Raw genomic sequence first — 27,857 nt, 5'->3', positions numbered from 1 at the left:
ACCTTTGTGTTTGCTTGGCAACTCTCAGCATCATTTGCGCAGACTGTCATTGTTCAGTGCTTCCGCACTAATTGTATCCTTGTATCGCTTTGTCAAAGTTGCTGTAATACTAGTGCGGCTCAAACAACCAGAGACAAATTTCTTGTGTGTTTTTACATATTGCTTATTAGCATAGACTACAAACATTTTGCAAGTGTTGAACCCCTGTCCTGACCATAGACTCATTTCTCTCCAGGTTAAAAAAAGTGAGGAAAGCATGGGTGACTGGAGCTTTCTGGGGCGACTGCTGGAGAATGCTCAGGAACACTCCACTGTGATAGGAAAGGTAACTGACTGATGGCTTGAACGCGATTTGTCTCTTTTTTACATAATCACACTTTGTTATCCAACATTCAAAACTACTGTAGGGATCACACAAGGTAAAAAAAATTTTAAAAAAAATCAATGTGCATTAAGAAGCCAAGGGAAGTTGGAAACATCTCTAAAAGGCCTCAAATTATAGATGAGACATCTTGCTAATATTTACTCCAAAATGACATTTTAATTTGAACCCCAAAGCAAGATTGAGCCGCCCACTGCATAACAATAGGACGGAGATAGTTTTCGTTCAGTTCTATGGCCTGTTTTCTCCAAAGGTACCTTGACTCATTCCCGCCAAAAACTTCCTAACCTTGTCAGTCGAAAGAGCTTGTTTCCAAAATGCATCAGGTTTGCCCAAGTGTTGTTTGTCAATCTTAAACGCTGATTTTTGCGGTGAGGCCGTTGAAAAGGTTTTCCTCTGATGACTCATCCACGAAGACAATACAGTGGACCCCCGTGTTATGGTGTCCCCGGCTTACGATTTTTTCACGTCACGAAGTGGAATATTAACTTTTTTCATCCCCTCTTTCCTCCAATTTTTCCCGCTTTACGGCATCAAAAGCAATTACAAAATTCAAACTTGGCGGTCAGTGTGCGTGCATACGACTCGTAATTTGGGTTATTTACATAGTTTTGTTATTTTGAAAGGGTAAACGGATGAAAACAAAAGTTGACATTTTAGGACACTTTTTAAGAATGTCTCACCCCCAATTTGTTGCCTTTCGGAAAATTTTCCATCCCTCCTTGGCTTCCCCCTGCACATAAATAGATCTTTTTTTTTTTAACCTGAAGTGCCCAAGCTTTCGATCTCCACTGTATATTTATCCCTTTATATGACACATTCAAAGGTGTCCTTCTTTACTTCTTCCGTGTTCCTCAATCCCTGTGGTCTTATCTCCCAAGGTTTGGCTGACTGTCCTCTTCATCTTTCGCATCTTGGTGTTGGGCGCAGCGGCCGAAGAAGTGTGGGGTGACGAGCAATCTGATTTTACTTGCAACACGCAGCAGCCCGGTTGCGAGAACGTCTGCTACGACGAGGCCTTTCCCATCTCCCACATGCGCTTCTGGGTGCTACAGATCATCTTTGTGTCCACGCCAACCCTCATCTACTTGGGGCACGTGCTGCACATTGTGCGCATGGAAGAGAAGAGGAGGGAGCGGGAAGATGAGAACAGGAAGTTGGGTCGGCATTTGGAGGACCACGACCCCCTTTACCACAATGGTGACGGAGGGGGCAGTTGGAAAAAGGAGAAACCTCCGATCCGCGATGAGCACGGCAAAATCCGCATCCGTGGGGCGTTACTGAGGACCTACATCTTCAACATCATTTTCAAGACTGTGTTTGAGGTGGGCTTCATCCTTGGACAGTATTTCCTCTATGGCTTCCAATTGAGGCCGCTCTATAAATGCCGCCGCTGGCCCTGTCCCAACACCGTGGACTGCTTCATATCAAGGTCAGTTCTTTAGTGAATACCGTCCATAGGACCTTTGCATCAACCTAGATTTCTTTACTATGATCAAGTACAATCAAACCATGGCAAATTTCTATAGAGTGAATTCATTTAGTAGAAGCCAAATTCCTTCTGGATAAAGATTGGCAATTTGGTGGAAATGTATATTTCGCATGGCAAATCACATTTTTCACTATGAAATTCACATTTTTATCAGGCTCATATAGATGTACTGTAGTAAAAACGTTGTTACCTACATACATACCATTCATACAGACATACTCACATACATACTCGCACATACAAACGCTTGCAATTATACATACATACATACACATACACACATTGTCGTAGCTACCAGTTATCTGTTCAGGATGCTATGCTAAGTTTGGCGCTACATAAATATTAGTTAGTATGATGATTTATGTTTTCAAGTGCAACTGGTATTATGTTATTGCGTCTGCCTTTAAGATGCATTTGATAGCATTTATGAGTCCTGGTTACAACTGCCCTGTAGGCAAGCATAACTGCTTTGTAGAAGCACAGCATCGCTACAGCTACATACCTGTGTATGATGTTGACCAAAGCTGGGCACACGGTCAGTGACTTTTGTGATTTTTTTCACCGGTGCCCTGATTACCGTTCTTCACCGTGTGTTCCCGCAGGCCAACGGAAAAAACGATATTTATCATCTTCATGCTGGCGGTGGCTTGCGTTTCTTTGGTCCTCAACCTGCTAGAAATCTACCACCTGGGCTGGAAAAAAGTCAAACAGAGCGTCACTAATGAGTTTACAGCTGACAACGAGTCCCTGCTGCTGGGCGCTGTACGAGCCAGAGAGGCCAAGACGCTTCCTGACGAGGTCAGTCCACCCGCACTCGACTGTTTGCCCACATACGCCAGCGTGAGTGTGGTCGGGGGCAGCGCGGCCGAGGGGGGTGCCGACAGTCCCGCCGAGGTGATCTCCTTGAGTCCTGATATGGCGACTGGTTCTGTCAAGATGGATCGCACGTTGCTCCACCCAGATGACCTGCTGTTGCAGTCGTTGCCCGCTTCCTTATATGGCGGAGTCCACAGACAACTGACGGAAGAGAAGCAGAACTGGAGCAACATGACGTTGGAGCTACAGGACGCGGATGGAAAAAACTCCTCCAGCTCCTACCCACCTCCCTCACCTCGGATCTCTTCGTCCTCCTCCCATCCGGAGGAGACCATTGCGGCCCCTCCGCCAGAGTCGCAACACTCCACTTTTCCGACCCTCCCCTGCCACGCTCGCCTCTACCTCCTCTCACTGGAGGAGGCTTTGGCAAGTGAGGAGAAAGCGAAGGGGGGTGACGACTTCACTGTGGTCACCAAGGCGGAAATGCATCAACCCCCTGACACGCAGAAGCGGAGACGGGTGAGCGAGAGCAGCGGCGCCAGGGCTCGGCCTGACGATTTATCCGTGTAATCGCCGCGACCTGAACAAAATCCTGCTTTCATGTGGATACAAAAAGGTGCCCATCAGTCGTCAACATCAAGATAAACCGAATAAATGACCTTGAACATTTAAATCTAAAATGGCGCCAAGAGAGCGGACCACCGCCAAGGCCAAAGGATCCGATGGTGAAGCCCCGCTAATACACAAATTCACTTTCATTGGAGGGAGCCTGTCCTCCGTTATTCACATCACATGGTGCCATCTTGTAGCCTCTTGGTGAAGAAAGCTATGTCAAAGTAAATTGAGGGGTTTCATTTAGACAGCTGTAGTACCATGATTCCGTCTTGCGGCATTTCAGTTCCAAGGAATTATGCTGACCTGAGTGAAAGAGTTTCCTACGGACATTAATAGTGCTTTGTCACATCTTGTGGCATGTACTTTACAGGCAATTACAAATCTCTTTAGGGCGGCAGTCAATTACTCACAAGGGGTTTCATTGTATCTTCATGGACAAACACCTTCGATATTGAAAATGCATGAAAAAATCTGCATCTTTAGCCAGATCTGCACTGATATTTAATGCCTTCCTCCTTGACCCACTCCCAGCCTCTACACAAGGTACTGTGTGGAAAGGATTAATATTTGTGCACTACTGCAACAATCAAAACGTAACCTCTTTGTTGGAGGTAAATAATTCTTAACAGTAATGTAAAAAAAAGAGGAGACAGAATCCTAGTCAATATTTTACATTTAATATATGACTGAGAGCTCCTTCACATAATCTATTCCGAGATTGTAGCAAAAAAAAACAACAACAACAAAAAAAAACAAAGACCGGGAGGAGCAGCACATTGGGATATAGAAAGCACAGGATGGCTGTGAGCTCCACATTCAAAATGTTGTTATCATGTTGGCAGGTGCAGAGGAGTTGGGTTATTAGTCTTAATATTTGGCATTGTAACATTTGATACACAGAATGTGTAAGATTATGTTATGCGCAAAAAATGTACAACATCTTGCGCAGCCTGTAGCTACGACATCGTAATGTTAGCTTACAGCTAAAAGTGTTGCCAAGGGAGGTTTGCATGTTTATTGTAACCTTCACATCACAAACATTGAGGGATTTGTTTTTTCTGGATATCCGATTGTATTAATCTTGCTGTCTCATCCTGGATAAAGCTTCACACCTGTGAGATTTGCCCTGTTGAGAATTGACGATAAATCTTGAAACCGGGTTTCGTGTTTGTCCCAATATCAAAAGCAGTTCTTTTGTGACCCCCGCCAAAAACAATCCATATGCAGAAGACATATTCTGGACATAGAGTATCAGTTGATGCTAAGCTAAAACAAGGTAAAGGGATACAAGAATCCATATAATTGGGCCTAATTTGTGTCTTTTCTCAAAGGTTCTTGAATGTCGCCAGGGGATTATCATGACTCCGTATTCTAATCTGTAGTACACATTAAAATTTGTATTTAAAAGGTTCCAGGACTAGTGTCACAAAAGCTTCCCCCTCAAGATCCTTCAAGATATACTTGGTGGGATTACAGTTTGGTGGCAGGAGTCCGTCTAAATGAATAAGCTTGCATCAACATGACTACACAGTAAAGCAAGTAGGTAACGTCTCGACGATGGGATGTTATAACCCCCTGCAGCGTCGGCCTATTAGGCAGATTGGCAGACGGCAACTACTATGTACCATCTGACTTTTCACGCTTCTTTTTTACGTGTCCGTCACTTCTGGTTCTAGTCTCATCTTGTGCGCAAATTCGCTAGCTAAACAGCCAATCAGAGGGAAGATTGTTCCGACAGGGCCGACCCCATTCAACATGCTGACAATGGCTACGCTCTAGTAGCCTCTTATCGGATCCCCTTATCAAAAAATGGAACCACTTTGATGAAATGAGGTCAGCTGTGCTCATACCCACAACAGCACAAACTATCTATTTAAGATACAGTAAATACGCTGCTTTGTGTGTGTCTGCTCATCCAACATTTTGTTTTGCACTATGGACTGGCATGGGTAAAAAAAAAAAAAAATAGAGGTCCAAATCATGTGAGAAGGTTTAAGATGCTCCTACATGGCAAAGTTTTTATAAGTGGGAACTCTCAGATGCCTGGAGCATTTTCAGCAGGTGACAGTTGTGTCAGGACAACTTTCACCTCTTCTCACGCACTGGATGAAGTTAATGACGCATCTTAGCCAGGACTAGTTGGTTCATCGTGTGACCCACGGTGAGGGGGAAAGTTCATAGTTTCTCATTTAGGGTCTGAAATATAGTTTTAATGATTAGCAGCCCTGGAAGTTTTCTGACACATCTCATAAAAGCAGCAAGCAGCTCCTTGCCGATTTATTTTCCTAATTAGTTGGCCAACCTGTCACGCTTAAAAAAAGGCGAGCTTGTTAAAAATTCATAATTGCGAGTAGATCAAATGTGTATGCCTTTTTAGTCACTTGTCCAATGCAAATACATCACTTCTTCTGTTATTATACATGCTAACGTGACCGAGGAGTTGTAGTAACGATGATGATGACGATGATGATGTTTGGACTAATTAAGTTTGGGAGCTTAGAGGAAGCAGTATGGCATCTTCAGTTGTCTTTTGTGTCCTTGCTGGGAGGGACACGAAGACAGGTTTGCACTTTTGTTTGTTTTTATTGATATGTTAGATTTGTGTGTACGTTTTCATCAATATTGTTTCAGTGTTGACACAAAGACATCTCTGCTGTTACATCAGGGTCAAATATAAATACAGTATACAGTATAAATAAGAAGTGGAGGCTATTGTAGGACACTCAGCGTGCGATGCAGAATTACTTTTTTTTTCAACGGTTTCCGGTTCCGTTTAGAGATGTTTTTTTTCCTACCATTTGAAGACGTTGGTAACAACCACAAACATCTCCAAAGGTCATACTGTAGGTCATAAAAACAAATGTTCTAGACTGAGCGATGAAGCTGAGCATCTTGAGGGTCCAAACCCAAATGAGATGTTTTGGTTGAAGGATTTGTTGTACATCTTCTTTCTGATGCTTGTGTTTGCAGTGTGTTACGGAACTGTGGACTTCCTCCTAGCTATTCTGTATAGGACGAGTTTCATTTTATAGATTAGGTGTAGATTATCATTGTGACTTTTTGGGGTTTGGGGGGTGGCGGCAGAGGATGTGATCTTTTTTTCTTTTCTTTTTTTTTTTTTTTTACCAGATATCCTTTGTGGATTTTTTTTGTTATTTTCCTGTCCCTGTCACAAATTCCTGCCTGTCTCACACAGTTTCAATTACAACACTGTACAGTGAGATGAGATCTCTAGCTAGATAACTTGCTGGCTGCCTTATCACTCTCCCTTTTATGCAGACTGTCATGGTTGGGGGTGACATGAAGGGATCTCCTTCCACAATGAATGAAACCACAAGATTCTGTTCTCCCAGCACTTTGAAATTACAGTTCATCAAATAAAGACACACTGTTTGTCTCTAAACTGGGCTCATTTGACTAAATGTTAGCGAGCTGTTTTCTAACCTTTAATAAAGGATTGCACATTGACTTTGTAGCCCGCTATAATTAGGGTATGATGACGCTAATACAAACATGAAGATTTGTCTTAGGAGACTTTAGAAATGACATTTGCAATGATGGAGAAATTCATCTAAAGTGACTGTTTTTTATTTTGTTATATGTGTATGGGTCATGAGACTTCCAGCATAAACACATGCGCCTGTGGGACTTCCATGGCAAAAACTGTTAGTAGGGGCAAACCCTGCTTTTAATCCACACTGTGTGTGTGTCTGTGTGTATGCGTGCGTGAGTGAGAGAAAATATTTCTATATGACATTTTGTTGAAGAACATGTTTTTGTAAATGTTCATTTACCTCACATGTGGAAAAAAAATAAACTTATTTTGTACCGTTGCCCATCTGTTTCATTTGTTATCGGTTGACATTTTGCGTGGCTCAAACACTTTGGTGGGCGTACGTGTGCGTGGTTTGTCTGTCCGTGAGTGTGAAGCATGCTGAGGCCAGCACTCCCTTTATTGTTAGTGAAAGTCACAGGGATTTTAATTGAACAAAAAGTGTGGAGGGAGTGAAAGGGCCTTGAATGCGTGCTAACGCCAGCATGACCTCTGGACTCTTGTAGGCTGCAGTTGCACTGAATGTTGAGCTCATTCTTTAACTTTTACCAATGCGAGATTCTGGAAAGTATTAGCTATGATATATTCTGTAAACCATGGACATAACACTTCATAACATTTCTTTCATAAAACCATAAATCATCCAGTAACCCACATTAAATGTACGGTTAAAAATTCAGCCTGCCTTTTAGATGTAATACCACGTTCGTCCAGGAGACCACGCATATCTTTCATATTTGGTCAAAGCCTTCTGGTGAGCATTGCAACAGAGTGAGGCAATCTCCCGGTGTGAAACACGATGGGGAAAAAAAAAAAAAAAACTTGAACGAATTGAACGACGCATTCTCTTTGAATGATTGAAAACGCTTCAAAAATACTGATTAAAGGTAATGAATGGGCAATATTTGAAAGTAATGCCAGCACAATATTAAACAATACATCAGCGTTTGACTACATTTGAGATCAATTACCCAAAATCGATATAACTGTAGGGAGGGACATTGTTGGGTGCATATTGTTTACCTAGCTAAGCCAAAGTAATTTTGATAATCTATTTTGGTGGTAGAAAAGCTATAAAAATGCACACTTCATTGAAAGTGATTCATTACAATGCTAGTGCATTGTAATATATTTGCATTTCACACTGAAGTTTAGTAAATAATTTCAATGTGAAATGTGAATGCATTATAATACACCAGTTGTGTTACAATAATTTTGCAAAAAAATCTACAAAGTCGCTGTAATACCATTTATTATTGCATTGTCTGTGGTTTTTATACTGCACAGTGTCCATGAAACCCACGCTGAGAAAGAAATCGATTTGAAGCTATTTGACAAACAGAATAGATTGACTGATTTGGTATAGTTTTATACTTTAAAAATGTCGTACTTTTGACCTATCCATACAGGTACTGACAGTTTCAACTTTGTATTCTGACAATGAACTGTCATTTGTGAATCAGGAAGTGAAAAGAGAAGAACATAGGGAAAATATTCAGCATTCATCATTTAAGAAGCATTTAATCAGGTCAGCGGCCATTATATCAGAGTTTTAACATCACCAAATTCCAAATGTGGTAATGCAATTGTGGACTAGATTTTTGTTTGAAGATACAATGGGCCTAATAGTATTGACATTTGAACTGAAAAAATACTGAGAAAAATGTTCTTTGCTGAGAACATCCTCAGGCATAAGTTTACTGAGTACTTAGTTTTAATTTAGAGGGCTCACATCATGCTTTTTTTCCACCAACTTGATTTCTATGGCCAGATGACAAAATGAAAACCAATAGGAACACTTGGTAGCTATTTTTTTTATACTGTAAAATTTGAATTTCTTGTCTCAAATTTGACAAAGGTACTAAGGCAAGTCTTCAATCTCTGGAAGGGTTAGGAGCTACAAAAATTCCCTTTGCTTCTATTTGTTTATCATCATCTGAGGGTTAAAAAAAGGTATGTAATGAGCAAATATTTATGTTTTAATATTCAAAAGTTGGTTGAGCCAATTAAAAAAAATTGTTAATTGTTTTTCATGAAAATGTAACAAATAAAATCTAAAATGTTCAGTTCTTGTTTTTTTTTTTTTTTTTTAATTGTCCACACCCAAATGATCCTTTGATTCTGGAACGATCCACTTACGGTGCAGCTTGTCCTGTTGAAAGTCGCAACCAGCTAAAGCCTATCCCAGCGTGCTTTGTACTAGAGGACTGGTTACCAGTGAATCATTTATGTATTTTATTTGAATTGTGGCTTTTTTATGTTATCCGTGGTGATTGGCCTTGGATTGACAACAGAAATGAGAAGCATAAACCAGAATCTCCAGGACCTTTGACAAATATTTATTCACCCAAACCAAATTATTCACATGTCCGGATATTGATATTGACCTGAAATTGTATCTATTCCTGACACCCCATCATAGTGCGGGTAATATTTGCAGCCACAGGTGCTATCCTGGCCATAGCGAGGGTAAAGGCACTCTCATATTCGTAGTAAGTCGGGCCTTTGAATACATGAACTCCCTTTGGACCACATAAAGCAGCATCAACATCAGAAAAAGGGAGGGGGTAGTCTTTGGTCACTGTTCTTGGAGTGGCCGACAGGTCAATGTCAGACATCTTCTTTCCTGAAATTAGTCAAATGAAAAGTTAATGCGTTGCTTGATAGAAGTATATTTGTCAAATCCAACAGATTTACCTTGGATGATGTGAACAATATGTTCGTCGTCACACAGAAAAGCTGCATCTACCGTTCCCTCGATGCCTAACTCTTCCTTGGTAGATTTAGGGTAGCCTTCGATGAGGGTGTTGTCTGCGTCCATTTTATAGATATACACTTGATCATCCTGCATGTGAAGAATTTCCCCTTAGTCACTGTGTACAGCTATCAAATAAAATTGCTTTTTTTCTTGAAATTGTTTAGCCTTTGTTGGCAAAAAACAAAACAAAACAAAAACAACAACTGATTACAATGAGATCAAATTCAATTGCCAATTCAGGGCGCGAGAAAACGACTTAATTACGTTGACATTGACGTGGCAGAATAGTTAGGATGATTACCTCACACGTGGAGGTCTCTGGGTTCTCTTCCGGCCTTGCTGCGCTGAGTTTGCATGTTCTCATGTTGCATGGATTTTCTCCAGGTTATCCAGTTTCCTCCCACATTCCAAAAACATGCATGGCAGATATACTGGATGTTCTCAATTGCCCGTAGGTGTGTTTGTGAGTGAGAATGGTTGTTCTTTTTTGTGTGCCCTGGCTAGCAACCAGCTCAGGGTTTACCCCTCCTACAGCGTGCCAGCGACCCTTGGAATGTGGCATGTGACAAGAGTGTCTGGAGAAGACCCACGCGAGCATGGAGAGAATATGCAAACTCCGTACAGGAAAACCAGGGTGAGCTGGAATTGAACCAGGGAAAACCACCACCTCAGAACTGTGAGGCAGGCATGCTATCCAGTCTGACACCATGCTGCCCCTGCCCTCACCGGCCTCCCTCAATTTGATTTAATAAATAAAAAGACCTAAATGAAAGGTGAACCGTCTTCAACAGGCAAGAACGGTCCAGTTGCTTGATTCAACTTTGTGGATTATCATGACTTGGATGATGACAACCTATTGCGCCATGACTGCAGGTGGAGTTTAGACAAGGCCTACCTTAATCATGTAGAGTTTATCTGCATATGAGAAGACAGCATCCACCCCATTGGTCAGCTCCTTCCAACGCATTGTTATCCGGAAGGCGTGAAGACCATCACGATGGCTGTCCAGACGCATGTAGATTGGTCCTTTGCAGGAAAGAAAACTTGAACATGGCATGTGTTTGAAGTTATAGTGAGATCAAAGTACCTTTACCTGCAAAAAAATACTTTTTGCCTTGGTCGTCCGTAGTGATGGCATCTATTTTGACTTCGCTGCATTTAGGGATTTCATAATCGCCTCCGTGGCCTGGGAGCCCGCACACAGAATAAAAATGACTCTCATTGCCAATTAAAATGTTCGAAAAAGCTAATTTTGGAATAACGTTTGATCAGCTCACCAAAGTTGGGACACTTCATGAAGTAATTACGGGCATCCTTTGGGTAATCACCGCTCACCTCTCCTGAGACCGGGTTAAATTTGGTGAAGTTGTGACCATGGAAGCAATAGTAATGCTCCAGCCAGCGTAAAGCAGACGTGCACACGGGCAAGTGGGACCACGTCTTCGTTTTGACCACCTTTGTGTCAATATCATAAACATGAACGTCGTGACCTGTGACGACATGATGAGTCATTGCGCTTTTTGAGATTCTGCATTTTTCCCAGTGAAAACCAGCATACCCTTGAAGAACAGAACAGAGTTGGCCGCACACTCTCCTTTTGGACACTCTACAGCTGCGTCAAGGTGAGAGGGGACTCCAGAAAATTCCTCCTGTATCGATTTCGGATACCCGGTCTCCAGAGACTGATTATAGTAACTAAACACCTTGTCATCCTGGAAGAAAAAATGGATGCCTTTGTCACACTGCCTCTATAAATATACAGTAACTCATGTCACCAAAGGAAGGTTGTGCTCATACCAGGAAGAAATACACGTGATCGTGATCATCTTGCTTCTCTGGGTTGTGCATGCGAAAAGCAGCGTCCACGTGGCCAATGTGATGATCGTCATCAAGTTCTTTGAATAATTCATTGGAGAGCTGCGCTGGACCGTGGAACCCATTCCACAGGTGGGCACCTACAAGGAATAAATCACAATAGTGTCAGCAAATTAAAATATGCATGTTGAACAGAAATGAATTGGTGCAATTCAAACAACATGGTCTTGACGCAAGTAAATGTACGTCATGTTAGATGAACTTTAGTACAGTTTACCTTTGAAGAAAATAGTGTTTCCTTTCTCATCTGGGGTGATAGCATCGAACTCTATCCCATCACATCTGTCTGGCAGGGTTGCATCTTGGACGCCTCCATCTTTATGATAGCAATGGAAATGCAGACACAAAGAGTGAAGTCTTCAGACACTCCAAAAGGTCAGGCTTCATCTTTTTGCATTGAACCCATACATTTTGGACGATATTTAATTCAGCAGTAAATGTTATTTCTATGTAAAATCTTTTATTGAATTGTTGAACTGTATTCTGTGAGATAGAGCAGAGCGAGTAGGAGCTAAATGTGTAAAATTCCTCTTCATTTAGGATTTTTTTTTTTTTTTTGACTGTGACAATATGGAAATCTGACCAATGGATTAACTGAATTGCCTGAATGAGTTTTTCTTTTTGTTTAAATTGGTGAAACAACGTGGAAGGAGGGATTATATACTTACATTATTTAAAATCGGGATTCTACAGTGCAATGGTAGAATCTGGTAAATTTGAGATGAGTGGATTTGGACTATGAATCTTCTCGATATCGCTGGTTCATTGCTCGGCGTTTCAATGACACAGTTTAAGGAGGGCATCTCCTGGTCATTAAATGAAGCGCAACAGTCACATTGAATAGTCATATGACTTCTTTTTTTTTCTCCACAGTTTACCTATTTAAATGCACAACACAATCCAAGCATTTACGGATTGTTTGGGATTTGATTTTCCCTGCACATACCTGTTTGACTATACTAGATAATTGCATGGTTTGTAGTTGACAATAATAATAAAACTAGCAATGCCAACAATAATTTCTGAAAATGTGATCGTCTTTTGTTATTCCTATATATAATCCAAGGTACCTCTTCACCTAATGTAGGATGGGACATTTACATTTTGCTATTACATTCATGAGATGCGCTCAACAAATAGACACCGATGTCTTTTCACATGGGGTGATTGTAAATACATGTTATACTATCGGATTGGGCATAGTATCTTGTATGGTTTATTGGTAATTGTATACATATCTATCAAGATATTTATCTGTTTATCTACCCATCAATATCCGTAAAAATAATCTACCTTTCTGATTTATCAATAAATATCAAAATACAGTACGTTATCTATCTTAATATGCAATCAATCAGGAAACGAAATGAACAGGCAATCGCATTACTGACCAACTCCTTTACTCTGAATGAAAAACATTTAAAATGAACGCCCAAAATTAAGGACGCCCATCCCGGTGCACATTTGTGCCCGCCAACTCGAAATGAAACAAACCCATCCGTCGATTCGAAGAACATTCTTGTCACTGGAGTGCCCAACGCCATACGTCACGTGATCAAACCACACCTCGGCGAAGTTATTCGACGCAACTGCGCGTCAGAAGCCGATCACAAACGACAGGTGGGACGAATACATCGACAGATTAAAATCAGGAACTAAATTTACTGACTCTGCTTTTAAGTTCCCCTCCAAAAGAAGTTCATCCATTTAATGTATCATAACTCCCATAGAAAAGGTAAATGTGTACAAGATCCACCTGCCAACTGTTCACCATCCAAACCTCAAATTTTATCAAATAAACAGGATTAAAAAAAAAAAAATCCCACCTTCATTGGTGACATCTGCAAGGGGCCTGTCAAAGACCAAAAACACAAAAGTATTAGTTTCAAAATTTTGAATTCATGCTCTTAAAGTTTACAATTTAAGTTGAAGCACGATGAGTCAGCACCCTGCATGAGTCAACAGTACACACTCCTGTTGGTTCAATCGAACAACTTTGTAAACAAAGTTTTGAAATCTGCAAGTCCACTGATTGACCAAATGCATTGCTATAGAAAAAAGGAACCCTAACCCTAAAACGGCAAATAACAGTAGTTCGTTTCAAAACAAAAACCAAAAAGTTGCAGAATGATGATACTGGTTTGCTTTCCCTTAAGTAGCCTGAATGTACATACTGTAGGAGTAAAAAGAACTGAACTCAAAGTATCACAGCAGTCAAGTTGAAGCTATATAATATTCCGACATTGCAGATTGAGGCACAGTGTATCGAATGTCAATTCGTTAAAGACTTACGCTGATGCACCGAGGCCGAGCACAAGGCCCAAGTAGAAAGTTGTGAGCAGCTTCATGCTAACTGACCTTGATGGGATGGCCACCAGGCAGGCTTTTATACTCGGGACTGTGCGTCTGGGCTGACATGCTCATGACTCACATATGCAAACAGATGTTTCAACATGCAGTGCCGGTCACGGACGGTCATTTACAGCTCTGATGACTTTGGTGGGGTTTTTGACCTCATTAGTCATACTAGTCATATTATTGTTTGTTGTGATTTGTACTTGGTTCTGAATTCTTATGTTGAGTATTTTTCTCATGTTGTCCTGTTTTCATGAGGTTGGTAGCTTGTTCTTTTTGTTAGGTCTATTGTTTCTACCTGTCTGTCTTCCGTTTGGCTCCCACAGCTATTTGCGCCTTGTTCAGGTGGTCCTCGTTGTCTCGTCATTTGGCCTTGTGTCCAGTTGGTCCTCGATGTCTCGTCTTTTGGCTTGTGTTTGGTTTCCTCGTTTTTTTCACTCCCTTGCTTCATTGACCTTTTATTAATAGGTCACCTTTTTTTTGCCAAGTTTGTGTCAACTTGTATCTTGCGTTTCCACATGCATTCCCTACTTTCCTGCGTTTGGGCCCTGAGCTATGCAATAACTAATTAGAGTGTGTCACGTGGATTTGGTCAAAGTTTTACTTTCGGTGGGTATGTGATTGATTAATCGTTTGTACTGTGTTACCTGATAAGATTAGAAGAACGGGGAAAACAACGAGTGCAAAGGCTATTCTTATTCAAAGTTTTATTATTACCAGTGGTAGGCCATCAAAGCCAGCAAGGCCTCCTGTGGCGGCCTAACATAATTATATTTGATCATAATGATAATATAAGTCCATTTTATTTGTTATTTATCATTCCTAAATATTGTCCATATTCTGTTTTCTTTATGTCATATCCATTTGGTCACGTTCCTTCGAGTGTTGTAGTTGTAGCAGTGGCGGATGACATTTATAGAGAAAGCATTCATTTCAATGCTCAGGAGTTGCCACGATCGGCAGTGTTGTGTGTAAGCAGAATAAAAGTGACATGAGTCATATGTGTCTGCCAAAGACCCCCATGGCAAATGTTTGCGCAAACAAAACAAAAAAAAAGAATTTAAGTAAAAAATAAGTGCCCTTTTTATCACCAACAGATTAAATATGGCAACAATTATATTTGTCTCTTTTCAATTATGCTGAAGTTTAGATAATAAAAATGGCAAATTGCATGCCTCCTTCTAACAAACTTGGTTACTTTCCCTCAAACCGGTTGCTGCCTATTATTTCAAAAACAGACAAATTGAAAAGATATTACTTTTTTAAATGATAAATTAAACAGGTTGAATTGATTGCTTTATTGACAGTCATGATTACTCTCTCAACATAAAATACAATTAAATTAACACAAATATATATATATATATATATATATATATATATATATATATATATATATATATATATATATAATTTTATTAATAAGACAAATGATATCACAGGCCCCCTGCAATCTGCCCAAGGACCCCCGGGGGTCTGCGGACCCCGCTTTGAGAACCACTGCATTACACTACTTTACTTGCTTTTTTTGTTCCAACTGGTTTGCATTTCCCTAAAAAGGTAGACCGGTTTCAATACGTGACAAATAATACTTAGGCCAATGATTGGTGTGAGACAGATTCGATGTGGGGCAGTGCAAACCACCCTGAAAACAGCCACAATTAATGACGAAAAAGAATGATAATGCTTTCGCTTCAACCTTCAATGACGCCTTATTCCAAAATGCCCACAAAACAAGCATTGTAACTTACAGTCACTTTTAAAACGGTGTCACTGGAGAGATGAGGAGGGGCTCCCTGGTAGTGATGATGGAGATGCAATGTTCTTTTGTTTTTGTTTTTTTGTTTGTTTGTTTTTTGTAAAGCCGAGTAAAATAACATAAAGGAAAATAAAACCTAGTCAATGACATCAGTATTGACACGACTTTAGAGTGTCTAATATGTATACACAGCACACTTTTGCAATGTGGAAGGAAATAACCAAAGCTTACGTACGTGGGCACAGGGACAACATGCAAACGCTACAGACGGAGGTCAGAGCTGGAAGCAAACTCACGGCCTCCGGATGTGAGGTGGACGTGCTACCCAGTCTGCCACCATACCACCAAGTAAACAGTCTAAGCTAATTATACTGATTTTAGTATTTTATGCTGTACTACTATACATGTAATCATCAATTTCATCAAAAGTTTTTTTCCCCAAAAACCTTTAAAGGTTTCTTACTAGTCTCGTGGTCATTTGTAACGATAGATCTTGATGGAATGATTCATGCTGTCCGACACCACCATGTGGCCGTCAGGGAGCAGCGCTAGACCTCTTGGGCTGTTCAAATGATCAGTCACTAGCGGCCAGCCGACACCTTTGGACGGGTAGAGAAGAACCCGATGGTGCCGCTTTCCCCAGTCTGTCACCAGAACGTCCCCATTGCTGTCGATACACAGGCCCCAAGGGCAGGATAGGACAGGGCCGAGGCCGGCGCAGACCCCCAAAACTCGTATTGTACTCCACCCAGGCTCCAGAACGCGTATACATGGCACACGGCCGGAGTCGTTGCCTCTTTCTGACAGCGCCACGAGCCCAGTTGTCAGACAGGCGGCCACCAGGTATGGCCTGTGATAACCAGAGATAACAGTACGCGCTAGCCTGGCTCCGGTTTTGGCATCGAGCTTCAAGGCTGTAAGGGTGCCGCGCTTGATGTCAGCAACCAAGAAATCATCTTGCCGGTTCACAGTCACTCCACGAGGAGCTTCCAGTTCTTCATTGGTGGAACTGGTTACTGTTCCTCCAAATGTCTGCAGGAGGCGTCCATGGCGGTTGAAGACTAACACTGCTCGTTGGGCGGCACAGGTCAGAGCAATGAGGCCTTTTGAGTTGACGGCCACGTCAAAATAATTGCAAATACGGGAAGGTCGCTCTGATCCAGAAGGGGACACCTGCTGCACAATGTTCCTCTGGAGGTCGGTCACTTGTATCCGCGCATTTCCGCAATCCACCACAAACAGCTGACCTTTAACAGTTGCATGTATACCGCTTGGCAGGTTGAAATCAGTGCGGCCCGATCCTTGTTTTCCAAATTGTTTCACCAAACAAGCTGCATCGAGTGCCGTTGAACCACCCCCTTCTTCCAAGTCCCTCAAAGCTGCCACTTTGTTGTCTTTGTTTCCAATTTTGTATCGCTGAGATTCCTCACTTTCTACGTCTGGCATGGACAGAGATTGATTAACAGGATTCAAACCAAAAACCTTTCTTCCAGAAGTCTGGGTTCTGGTATTTGTAGTATTGCTTTCTGGTTCCGACTCTGAACCACGTTCCTGGAGTTGTTCAAGATTTGGTTCAGCTACCAGGCACATTCTGTTGACTTTTCTGATGGCTCCATAGTGGCCTTGGCTCAGAGGGCTTTGCCTACCGGAGATTTTCTTTGAAGAAAGTGAATGCCGGTGCTCCTGCTTGAAAGATTCATTGACGGATTGGTTCTCAGGGTACATGAAAGAAAAATCCTCACTGGCTGCTGGGGATGCAGGGCTTCCACTTTCCTTTGACCTTTCGTTTGATGTGGATAGGGATTTCTGAGAAAAAGAATTAGCTTTCGTCAAAAGGTATTCAAGACCGTCCCTGGAAAGGGAATCAATTTCTAGAGAAGATGTTTGGACGATGGCTTTCTTTTTCTTTCCCCTGACAGCGCAGCGCTTTTTAGTTTGTTGACATGTGCCATCTGATTCATCACTTTCAGATTCTCCTTGGCTTGAAACTGCTGGAATCGCAATTAAGAGGTCCTGTTCATGCGTGTCTAAGCACTCAGAGTTTATCTCCTCTTCTTGGGGAGATTCTGATGCACCACGTTTTCTTGGTGTTGGGGACATTGGAGAGTCGCGCTTCTCACTTGTAGAACTTCTATTCTGCACAATTTGCAGGTTTACACATTTTGTCTTTGTGCCGTCTTCCGATCTTTGTCTTTGCCCTCCTTTGACTGTTGAGGGTTCTTTACGTATCTCGAGAGGGGTGACATTTGAAAATGTTGAGTCACCTGAGTGCAATGCACACTTCTGTCCTTGAATGCCGCACACACCAATGGGGTAAGTTATCCCTTGCTCATAGACATTGACCTCTCCCAAGCATACATTTCTGGCCTCAGTTGGTAGGAAGTTGACCCTTTTAATCGTAAGGGAGATTTCCCATGGCTGGGTGACCTCTGCTACCCCTCTTTGTAGCTGATTTTTGTTGGCACCCCCGGCTGCACTCCCCCATTTTTGTATCTGCTCCTTCAGATGCCACATTTTTCGAAGTTGCTGATCGATGAGCGTCTGCACGACCCTCACTGTTGCTGCATTTTCTCTCTTCACCTGACTCAGGAGACGTTGTGCTTCTCTGTGATCCTGCTCAACCTTTTCAAGAAGGCGACGCTCTTCCCTCTGTGCGTCTATCGCTGCATTGTCCATCTCCCGGTTCACCTCATCCACCTCAGCCTGTTGGCGGTCCCGGAGGCTTTGCAATTCTCTCTCCCCTTGCTCCAACTGGGTGAGTGCCTGTGTTGCCCAGGGAGGTGGTAAGGTAAGAGAATTCCAAGTAAATATGGACTCTTTCGTACCCCTTAGGGGCACTGCGGACGCCAGCTGTCTTTGTTTGGGAATGCTTTGCGTTAATAGTGCTGAAAAACCCAGGAGAGGTGTTCTATCTTGAGAGCGTAGTAGCATTGTGGCTGGCAGTAAACAACACTGATCAGTTAGCGTTTTCTGCCTATGAAGACACAAGGAGAAAATGTAGGATCAAAATCATAGAAATGATTGGAATGGAAAAGGCTGGGACATTTTATCAAAGGGAATCATAACATGGTCTTGAACATGAACTTGGTATTCTATGGTTTCCATTTGGCCTAGCTGGATACAAAGATATGTCAAACTTGTGTAGGCTCGTGTACCTTTTTCCCCTTTAAAACTGGGGCACAGCATAGGCGCATTGCAACTCTATCCCTCATTATGGACTGCACAAGATTCAATTTCTCTTGAGACTATTATTTGTTCTTCTATAATCGCTGCCCTCATTCTCAAAGGTTGAAATTATGATATCTAAAACTACTGAGACCTCAACGTTGTTTGTGCTCCGGTGACTTAATTGTCCCAAACTGATACACCTGTAGCCAAATAAAATTGTTACCTGATGAAAATATTTGAATCAGATTTTACTCTGAGAAAAAAAGCGTTTCCATTACATGTTATTACATATTTCATCATTTTCCAGCTTTTATTCACCTCCATATAAACCAGGATTTGGCTTTGCTTTCTTTGCTTTTCTGGTTTCACTTGACTTTTATCTGATACTACGAGGCTCATCCCTCACGGACCATCAAAAGCTTACAACAGTGTCAAATAGTTTCATCCTGAAGTTACACAGACACTCATTGTTCCACGGGAGGCATTGAAATTGAGCTGTGTTTTTGCTTAAGAGGAATTTGAAGTTGGTCCCCATGGGAATGAGCTTTTATTGCTAATGTCGTACATGTGCAACGGATGATGTGACAAAACAATTTTCTACTATCACGGAGCAGACATGAGCCATTTCCCAACCCCACTACCCGCATGGAGGAAAAAAAGATGGCTTTCGCAAAGGATGAATGGCTGAGGTGTCTGGTTGCCTCTCGAAACCCATGACTTCCAAAATCTCACTTACACAATGGAGAAAGGGGGGGGGGGGAAGACATTATTTGTTATTTGGAAAGTAGTGGGACTGAAGTACTGTCCCAATATTGTAGTCATAATCATTTTTCACACTAGAGATCATTGAGATGGAAAAAGAAGGATGTATATCAGTGACAATCTTGTGACCTGTGTGAGACTACTCTCACATTACAACAAACACCATTAAAGTTAAATTAGCTGTGCAGGTGGCCAAGTTATTGAAAGGACATTTGGTTTTTAGGGCATGAGAATAAATAAATAAATGACACAAAGTATGGTGGGTGAACATTTGTGTCCAGAGGACAAATCAAAATTCAGAACAGACAGATTGGCCGTTTCATTTGATTATAACAAAAAATTGATAAGGAGGGGTATTTAAAATATATGGCTATCCATATTATTTTATAATGATCAAATTAACATTAAACATGTAGGATATTTAAATTGTAATACTACTACTGCTGAACTGATAAAATGTGATAGTAAAGTCATTCATTTTCATAATAAAAGAAGTTCTGTAACCAGTATGATTTTTACTTTGATAATATTTGAATTATAAATCATCAACTGTAAATGTAAAATAATTTTTGTATGAATACCGTACAGACAACGGATGGATGGATATGATTTGCATTAATCATCTACAGTCAGTATTTAATGAAACTAATTAAAAAAAAGAATATGTTTAAATAAAATTTTTTGAAACAATATGTGAAGTGCAATACTAGTTCAGAAAATAATTATTTTTCAATTTTTTTGATTTTCTATTAAATTGATTTGTAATTTATTAATCGGCTATTTAAAAAATGTTTTTTTTTCATTTTATATTCATTTATTTTCCACCTATTCATCCATTCATCATTTGTAACCACTTGTCCTCACTAGGGTCACTGGCTTGCTGGTGCCTATCACAGCAGTCTTTGAGCAGTAGGCGGGGTACACCCTGGACTGGTTGCCAGCCAATCACAGTATAGTTTTTTTTTTTTTTTTTTTACGTTAAATGAATCAATCGATCATGTAAGGAGAAATGAAAGAAACAAACAATATAACAAAGTAATAATAATAAAATAAAAAGGATGAACAAATACTTAAGTGCTCAATTAATGCACAAGTAATACAATACCATTGATAAAGCACAATTGTGGATTTACTCACCTCCTCTAAAGATTCAGAATATTTCAAACAAAACAGCTATGCAGCTTTGGCTCGGTGAGCCTCCCGATTGAGGTGTTAAAAAACATTGCAGTCATGAATTCAAAAAGAATAATTAATGGATAAAGTTCAAGCTATATTAAGAAAGAACGTACCTGCATGCAAGGTCGCTTTCTCCACTCTGCTCTCCAAACAGAGCGTCTTTTCAAAAGCCTCTTTCACCCCTCCTTTTACAGTCACACAACCTGTCCTCCCCGCCCTACTCTGTCTTCGTCATGGCTTTGCTAGAAATCGCCTTGTTCTACTCGAAAGCCAATCATTTGTGTTGGACAAATAACATATGTGTATGCATATCATTCTGGTGTAAACATATCTTCATATTACAAGTTATTATTTATATCAAAGATAACAAGATTGGTACCGTTGTCTCTGATGGGGATGTTTGAGGTTGAAAACAGATAAACATTTGCTCTTTACAGACATTTTTTTTGTTGTTGTTAGAATTAGAGTACTCTATCCGTTTTTACTTAGAATAAAACTGTATGTCTCCTTTAAGATAATAGTTCAGCCTTTGACATTGGGTCTTTCCAGAGTTGAATGGCAATTTAGGTACTATACTGTCATTTAAAAAAAACAAAAAAAACCAGGATGTCTGTGTTTTTTTTTTTAATTTTCTATCCCTTCTATCATTTTTGGTTTTCAAGGAAAGTGGTAATAAGGTAAAGAATTATATAATTTGATTTGTCTGTAGTAGGAATTTTACAAGAATTGACTTGTCATACCACAAATATTATACAGTATACTCTGAGACATTCAAGCCCCTGAAAAAAACTTTTCGTAAATTTTGCTGAATTGTGGAAGTGTGTACTTTGCTTTTGGGTGTTACTTGTTTCAATCTTTCTGAATAAAGATTTTCCAGGTTTTTTTTTTTCAGGATGTTTTTCTGTTTTGTTTTTTGATTTTCAAGATTTTTTTCCCCTCATTTTTCCCTACAAACAAAAATGTGTCTTTGTTTGCAATGTTTTCCGGATTTTTTTTCTTTTTTTCAGAATTTATTTGGGAATGTATTGTCCTATCTCACCCTCATTTCGCTGAGCGGATTTTGTTCTAGCTGCATTTGATCAGAATTGTAATTTATTCCAGTACGACTGTAATTAAATTAAGAGGACTGTTATAAGGTAACGCTAATGTTAGTTTTTGCTGGAATAAATCCATGCTAATCGATCAGGCATAATTTATCGATCGGTGCTAACATAAACATAAACGAGTTGTGTTGGTTGGCGGAATAATTCACAGCTGAAAACCCTGAAAAAATATGCTTTTTTTCCCCGGTAAGCATAATTAATGTAGATGTCTTTGAGGAGGGGAAAAAAACAACAAAATTGGTGCTTCAGATAAAAGCCACCGTGTAGCTCCAGTTTACCACTAGAGGTCAGCAAACACAAAATTTTAAAGGGCCTTAGTTGACGTGCGCGCATAGTGTGGCAACATTTCCTACCAAACTGAAATATTGTACGGGTATAACAAATTGACAACAAGCCTTTCTTCGAGCAGGGATTCATAAGGCAAAAAATATGTAATAATAATATATCAATTCAATATTCTTGTTCCAGAAATAACACACAACTTTGGTGGATTTCATGGACATTTTTTGAAGACATTTTACAAAAGACTGACTTTTCCTGAAGCATCAGCAATTAGTCACAGGCCCGGCCATGACAGCCACAGCAGACTAAACAGCCAATTAGGCTCTCACACATGCTTTCTTTAGCAGTAGAGCAAGTACAAGTCGTGTTAGCCCAATTTTCCCTCTCATGTTTTCAGCCAATATTTCTCTCTTATTGGTGGAAACAAGCTGCGTGTTCACAGCTGCTGTCAACAAATGGACCCAGAAATGCATCTATCTGCACTCCAGTGGATGTCATTTGCTCTTTCATTTGTCATGTGTTAACGTGAGCTCCAGACCCCCTCTGTAGTTTCGGCTTGATGAAGAAGCTTAACCCCTTACATCATGTTTGGGTTAAATTTGACCTGGTTGACATTCAACAGCAATAAAAACATAACAAATGGAAATCTTTCACCACACAAAATGTTTGAATGCCTCATTGTTTGTACAGTTTTTTTTTTTATTTACGTTTTTTTTAGTTTTTTTTTATACTAAATTTGCATTGCATTCCAAGTCTAATTAGACTGTGTCTTACTAAAATCGATTTTACATTTTACATTGTGTGCTAATGCAAAAAATGAGAATATAGGTTAGAAGGTTGAAACTGTGAAACTCTAAATACCATTCATGAGCGTATTTGTGGGATGGTGGTAAAGGTGTTGATGAGGTAGCTTGAAACAGTCCTGGGAACTGAGTTTCCTCACGTTTGCACCTATTGTTCTTTGTCGGATCATGGAGGAATCTTGAAAGGACGAAAAAGTCAACCAGCATATGGAGCAAAAGGCATATCACTCAGAAAAGTTAAGCATTGATGTATGTTGAAGAAGCAGTGAGTTGCAAGTAAGTCACCGTCATGCCAGAAAAGAGTAACGTACAAGGTTACTATTGGACAACAAATGCGCAGCTAGGGTTGAGCACCGAAAATCACGATTCAAGTGGAACCGAGACCGTCATTCTAATTCTCCCGGAACCATTCAGATTTTCAAATGTTGGTGCTGAATTTAAATTTTCAAATTCACCGTGTGGTAGAAACACACACACACACACACACACACACACACACACACACACACACACACACACACACACACATATCTAAAAAGATGTCCTGGTGGGGCAGTGGTTAGCACGTCCGCCTCACAGTTCAGGGACTTTGGCCTTCTTGTGTGGAATCGGCTGGCAAAAAGTTCAGAGGGTCCCCCACCTACTGCCCGAAGTTGTCACGAATAACCGCAAGACACGAGTGGAATAAGGACCCCAACCACTCACAGGACTTGAGTAGAATACAAAAAGTTTAATGAACAAAAAGCACATACAGGATGTGGTAGAAAAAAATCCAAAAATGACTAAGTACAACTGAGATTACAAAGTGCGAAGCAAAGTCAGGCAAAAAGTGTCTGGAGTCAGTGGTCTTAACAATGCAGGGCAACGAGGGAGCCAAGTCAGCAGGGGAACAATGTGGGGAGAAATGAAGAACTTTAATGGTCAAACCCCGGATGCATAAAGGAATCAAAGAAAATACAAACTAAAAACATGAGACAGGAAGCAACTCAAGGATATACTGTACAGCCAGGACTTTCACAAAGGCAGCACTACTGTACGAGTGGCGAAGGAATAACCCAGCGTCATTCTTCTGTTCCAACCCCACTTAAAAGGCCCTTGATGGTAGACTGCCATCAGGTGTCTGGCCGGTGACTCCGCCCCCTCTTGGCAGAATGGAAAGCCCCACCTAAGCGCAAAACATGAAGACAGGTGGGATAGGCACCAGCAAGCCTGCAAACTTTTTGAGGATAAGTGGCTTTAGAAAATGGATGACTCTATATATATATATATATATATATATATATATATATATATATATATATATATATATATATATATATATATATATATATATATATATATACGGTATATATACACAGTATATATATATATATATATATATATATATATATATATATATATATATATATATATATATATATATATATATATATATATATATACCATATATATATATATATATATATATATATATATATATATATATATATATATATATATATATATATATATATATATATATATATATATATCCTGTGCACCAATGCATCCACCTTCATTAAGCTATGCTATTATGAGTTGACCCTAGCCATAGAAAATGGATAAATGGAAGTAGCGATGGCTACTACAAGAAAATACGTGCAACAATTAAGAGTTTGCACATGGGTCAAAGCTTCATAGTGCTTAATTAGCTCTATAGCGCCATTCAGAGGTCTCAAAGCCCTCTGGGTATTGAAAGTTCAACGGCTATCTGATTAAGAAAATTACATGAATGTTCTTATGTTACAAACAAAACACAATGAGTGCTACCAGGATCCTTCGTTATTCATTTTGATTTACAAATAAAACCTTTTCCACTGTGTTCATTTTTAAATGAGCTTTTTTTTGCGCTGGTTCCAACAAACAATGCTCAAAAAAACACTTGCGATTGCACACACAGGTGTAAGTGCAGCCTGAAAGCCAGAAATTGCGAGATGAAAGGCAATGACCATTTGGCAGCACTTGGAATGCCCACCAAACCATCGAACCGCTTGCTGAAGCAGCCACGTGGGCTAGCTGGCCGGTGAAGCTTCACACGTCAACATTTCCGGGTCTTGCCCATCTCGATACACCCTTGTTGAAAACACGTGAATGTCAAACATCGCTCGTCAGCACGTGGCCCTCGCATTAGAATAGGCCACTGGACCCCCACAAGATGCACAACATGGGGGTCCAACAGGTAATCCGGCTGCCCTTGCGATTGATTGTTTCTATCTCGGCCCCTGTCGGCAGAGATGGAGAATTATCCCCGACGAAGGTGGCGCCCAGCTCACCCGTTATTATTTTTATTATTGACATAAGTGATAAACCTATGATGCTCGCTTCACGTCCGACATCGACGCAATTAAATCAGCGCCACATCCGTGCCGCCGCGTGGCAGAGTAATGGGTCCAATAGCGGCTTCAGCAAAATAATAAAATTGTGATTCCGCGAGGGAGAATTACAGCCTGCTCCTGTATATGCGCTTCGGTATAGATCAGTTTGATACATGACAGGAAGGCTAATGCCTTATTATTACCATGAGGCAACCAAGCGGACCTGTTGCTAACAAACAGTTTAAAAAAAGCCACCACAGATGGCGTTAAAAAGGTGGTCAACAAAGTCTGGCCCACTTTACATAAAGAAGGTAATATGAGGTGATGAATATGCTAATGATGCTCATTCTAGGGGGACTATCTCTTTCAGAGGAGAAGATCTGCTTCTGCTATAGATTCGATTAATTCCTCTTCATGCCACTCCTCATTTTGGTGTCCCACTCCCGCCCGCCCCCCTCCCCCACACGCTTCCCCGCTCATGCTGTCGGGCCGATGATATTAGACGAACAATCGCAGAAACAAAATGAGCTGGAACAACCAAGATGGGAACAGATGGCACGTAATTGCCTGGCGGAGGAAGCCAGGGAGTCAATTTTTACCCCTCCCAGAGGAGTTGCACTTGCGGTGGTTGGGGGGGGGGGGGGGGGGGGGGGGGTGTTAAAGCAGGTGCATTTGTTTTGATCAGATATGGCCTGGAGGAAGCATGTGAGAAAGATTCATCACAGGCACATTAAGCGGAAGAGATTTAACAAGGCGCACTGGCTGAGACTTCAATCAGAAGTTTTGACTGGGCCAAGGCATCACACATTAATATCACACTCAAGTGTTGCACAAACTGTCAGAGAGTCCCGGGTTCGGCCAACTCAATTCAACACTCATTTGACAATGAACGCAACGGATAAGGTGTGACAACTTGGCATTGAGAACAAAACCATTAATATAAACGAATAAGCAAAAAGATTTATGGACAATCAATCAATCAAGGATGTTTTGTAGCCGTTTCAGCATCATTTTAAAGAGAAAGTAATCCTCAATTTTTTTTCAAATCCTTGCGCGGTATTTTGTCCAATCCTTTGATCTTTACATCAAAGGTGTTTCACATCGCAACTGACTTGGGAGCTGAAATTTCTCCCAGATGCTGACAAGATGTCAAAGTTCAACATGGCATGACCACTTATTTATCACACTTGCAGGTGTGTGCCTTCCCGCGAGAATGATTTGGAAGAAAATAACCCAATAATGACGAAAATACTGCACAATGATTAACAAAAATGTATTCTGATTAATATTTCATTGGTGGAATATGAATTAGGCTTTTAAATATAGCTTTGTGCAAGTGCTCAAGGCTCTTGTAATGACCAACTCGCTTGTTTTCTGGATTAAGGTCATGTTACGTTCCAAAGCTAAAGCTAGTTATGAGAAATCCGATTACAGGCAATGATATTTTCAGTTGACAGCAAGTGGTGAAATGCACTTTCAAATATATTGATTGCCCATGAAAAAAAATGACAATTTGATATAGGCAAAATATGAACATTTTAAGGCTAAAAATGGCTAAATATGTTTAGCATTCCTTTAAATGGAAGTTCACAACACTTCACTTTTGGTGCACTCAACTGTTGCTGATTTGTACTGAAAAAGATCATATTGTTTTCACATTGTATTCTTCATGTGGTTTTGAAATTAAGAACATCAAAGACTTTTTCGAAGACCATAAAGTAGTTTATAGTTTAGAGTGGTATTTATATGAATTCATATTAATTATCGACTGAATCTTGGAACTATATTAACAGAACTCATTTTACTCAATTCACTCGGTTCTCATCTTTTCTTTTGAACTGTTCAGTCCTTCTAAGTTGTTTTCTTAATGAGTGTGTGCAATATGTTGATGAGGTTCATGACCGATTCTGGATGTCTGAAGTAAACTGGATGCTGCCACTCCACCTTTGGACATGAATCAGTCGCACACTGTTCCAAGAAACATTTTTTTTTTTTATCCGGGCACTTCAAGCCTTCAGACCGCATCTGTTCAATTACCAGCATGGAAAGTGCATTATCATTGGGCTTTGTTGTTGAAGATGCTTGATTTTCATGGTTTAAAAAAAAAGAAAGTGGATGAATTTGTAATGCGGTGATCCCCGTCACTTCTTTTTACAATCTCAAAGTTGCACCGGCCGCCCAATATCAAACTAATAAATTACAGCCACCGTCTCCCACATAACTGACTGATAAATAAAAAAAAGGATTTGCCATCGTCTGCAGCTGTGACCCAGGGTTACCTAGCAACAGGTCATGCCCAGACACGACGCACAAGGTGGAAATACACCTCTCTAAGGAGTGAGAGCGAGAGGAGGGGGGAGCCAGGGAGGGTGACAACGGGTCTCATTCTTGCTCTCTATGACCCTTGACAGATAGAAAACGCACTCAGAGGAAACGGCGTTTGATTGACAGCCATAGTTGAGGAACCTGAGATTCCTTGCTTGGAGGAGACATGATAAGCTTTGCACTGAAGATATGAGAGCTTCACGGTGTGCTCGGATCTTTTACATACGTACATATAATCAGTGTTGGGAGTAATGCATTACAAAAGTAGTGTAATTACTG

At 40.6% G+C, this 27,857-nt stretch overlaps 3 protein-coding genes across 4 annotated transcripts; 1 reads left to right on the top strand and 2 right to left on the bottom strand.

Moving 5' to 3' along the window:
* The first annotated feature begins 256 nt into the window (after nucleotides 1–256).
* On the top strand, nucleotides 257–7,029 carry LOC148427450 (gap junction alpha-3 protein-like). 2 transcript variants are annotated; one of them, XM_088441674.1, is made up of 4 exons: nucleotides 257–325; nucleotides 1,264–1,814; nucleotides 2,477–2,750; nucleotides 2,811–7,029. In XM_088441674.1, exons 1-4 carry the CDS (start codon nucleotides 257–259, stop codon nucleotides 3,258–3,260), a joined length of 1,344 nt encoding a protein of 447 aa, XP_088297800.1. In that variant the 3' UTR covers nucleotides 3,261–7,029. The 2 variants fall into 2 exon arrangements, with proteins under 2 accessions (XP_088297800.1, XP_088297793.1); XM_088441667.1 differs by having other exon boundaries at nucleotides 2,477–7,029.
* A 2,147-nt stretch (nucleotides 7,030–9,176) lies between these two features.
* On the bottom strand, nucleotides 9,177–13,880 carry hpxb (hemopexin b). The gene is made up of 10 exons (XM_088407405.1): nucleotides 13,784–13,880; nucleotides 13,318–13,343; nucleotides 11,709–11,807; nucleotides 11,414–11,571; nucleotides 11,175–11,328; nucleotides 10,894–11,106; nucleotides 10,710–10,802; nucleotides 10,512–10,642; nucleotides 9,556–9,703; nucleotides 9,177–9,484 (listed from the first exon to the last, which is right to left on the bottom strand). Exons 1-10 carry the CDS (start codon nucleotides 13,837–13,839, stop codon nucleotides 9,258–9,260), a joined length of 1,305 nt encoding a protein of 434 aa, XP_088263531.1. The 5' UTR covers nucleotides 13,840–13,880; the 3' UTR covers nucleotides 9,177–9,257.
* Nucleotides 13,881–16,079: 2,199 nt separating this feature from the next.
* On the bottom strand, nucleotides 16,080–18,536 carry LOC148427448 (uncharacterized). Its single transcript, XM_088408986.1, has one exon. It carries the CDS (start codon nucleotides 18,534–18,536, stop codon nucleotides 16,080–16,082), a length of 2,457 nt encoding a protein of 818 aa, XP_088265112.1.
* Nucleotides 18,537–27,857: the final 9,321 nt, after the last annotated feature.

Source organism: Hippichthys cyanospilos, chromosome 2, assembly GCF_059441005.1.
Source record: "Hippichthys cyanospilos isolate Australia breed blue-spotted pipefish chromosome 2, RoL_Hcya_1.0, whole genome shotgun sequence".
Lineage (NCBI taxonomy): Eukaryota > Metazoa > Chordata > Actinopteri > Syngnathiformes > Syngnathidae > Hippichthys > Hippichthys cyanospilos.
This window is presented reverse-complemented; position numbering and strand designations above follow the sequence as displayed.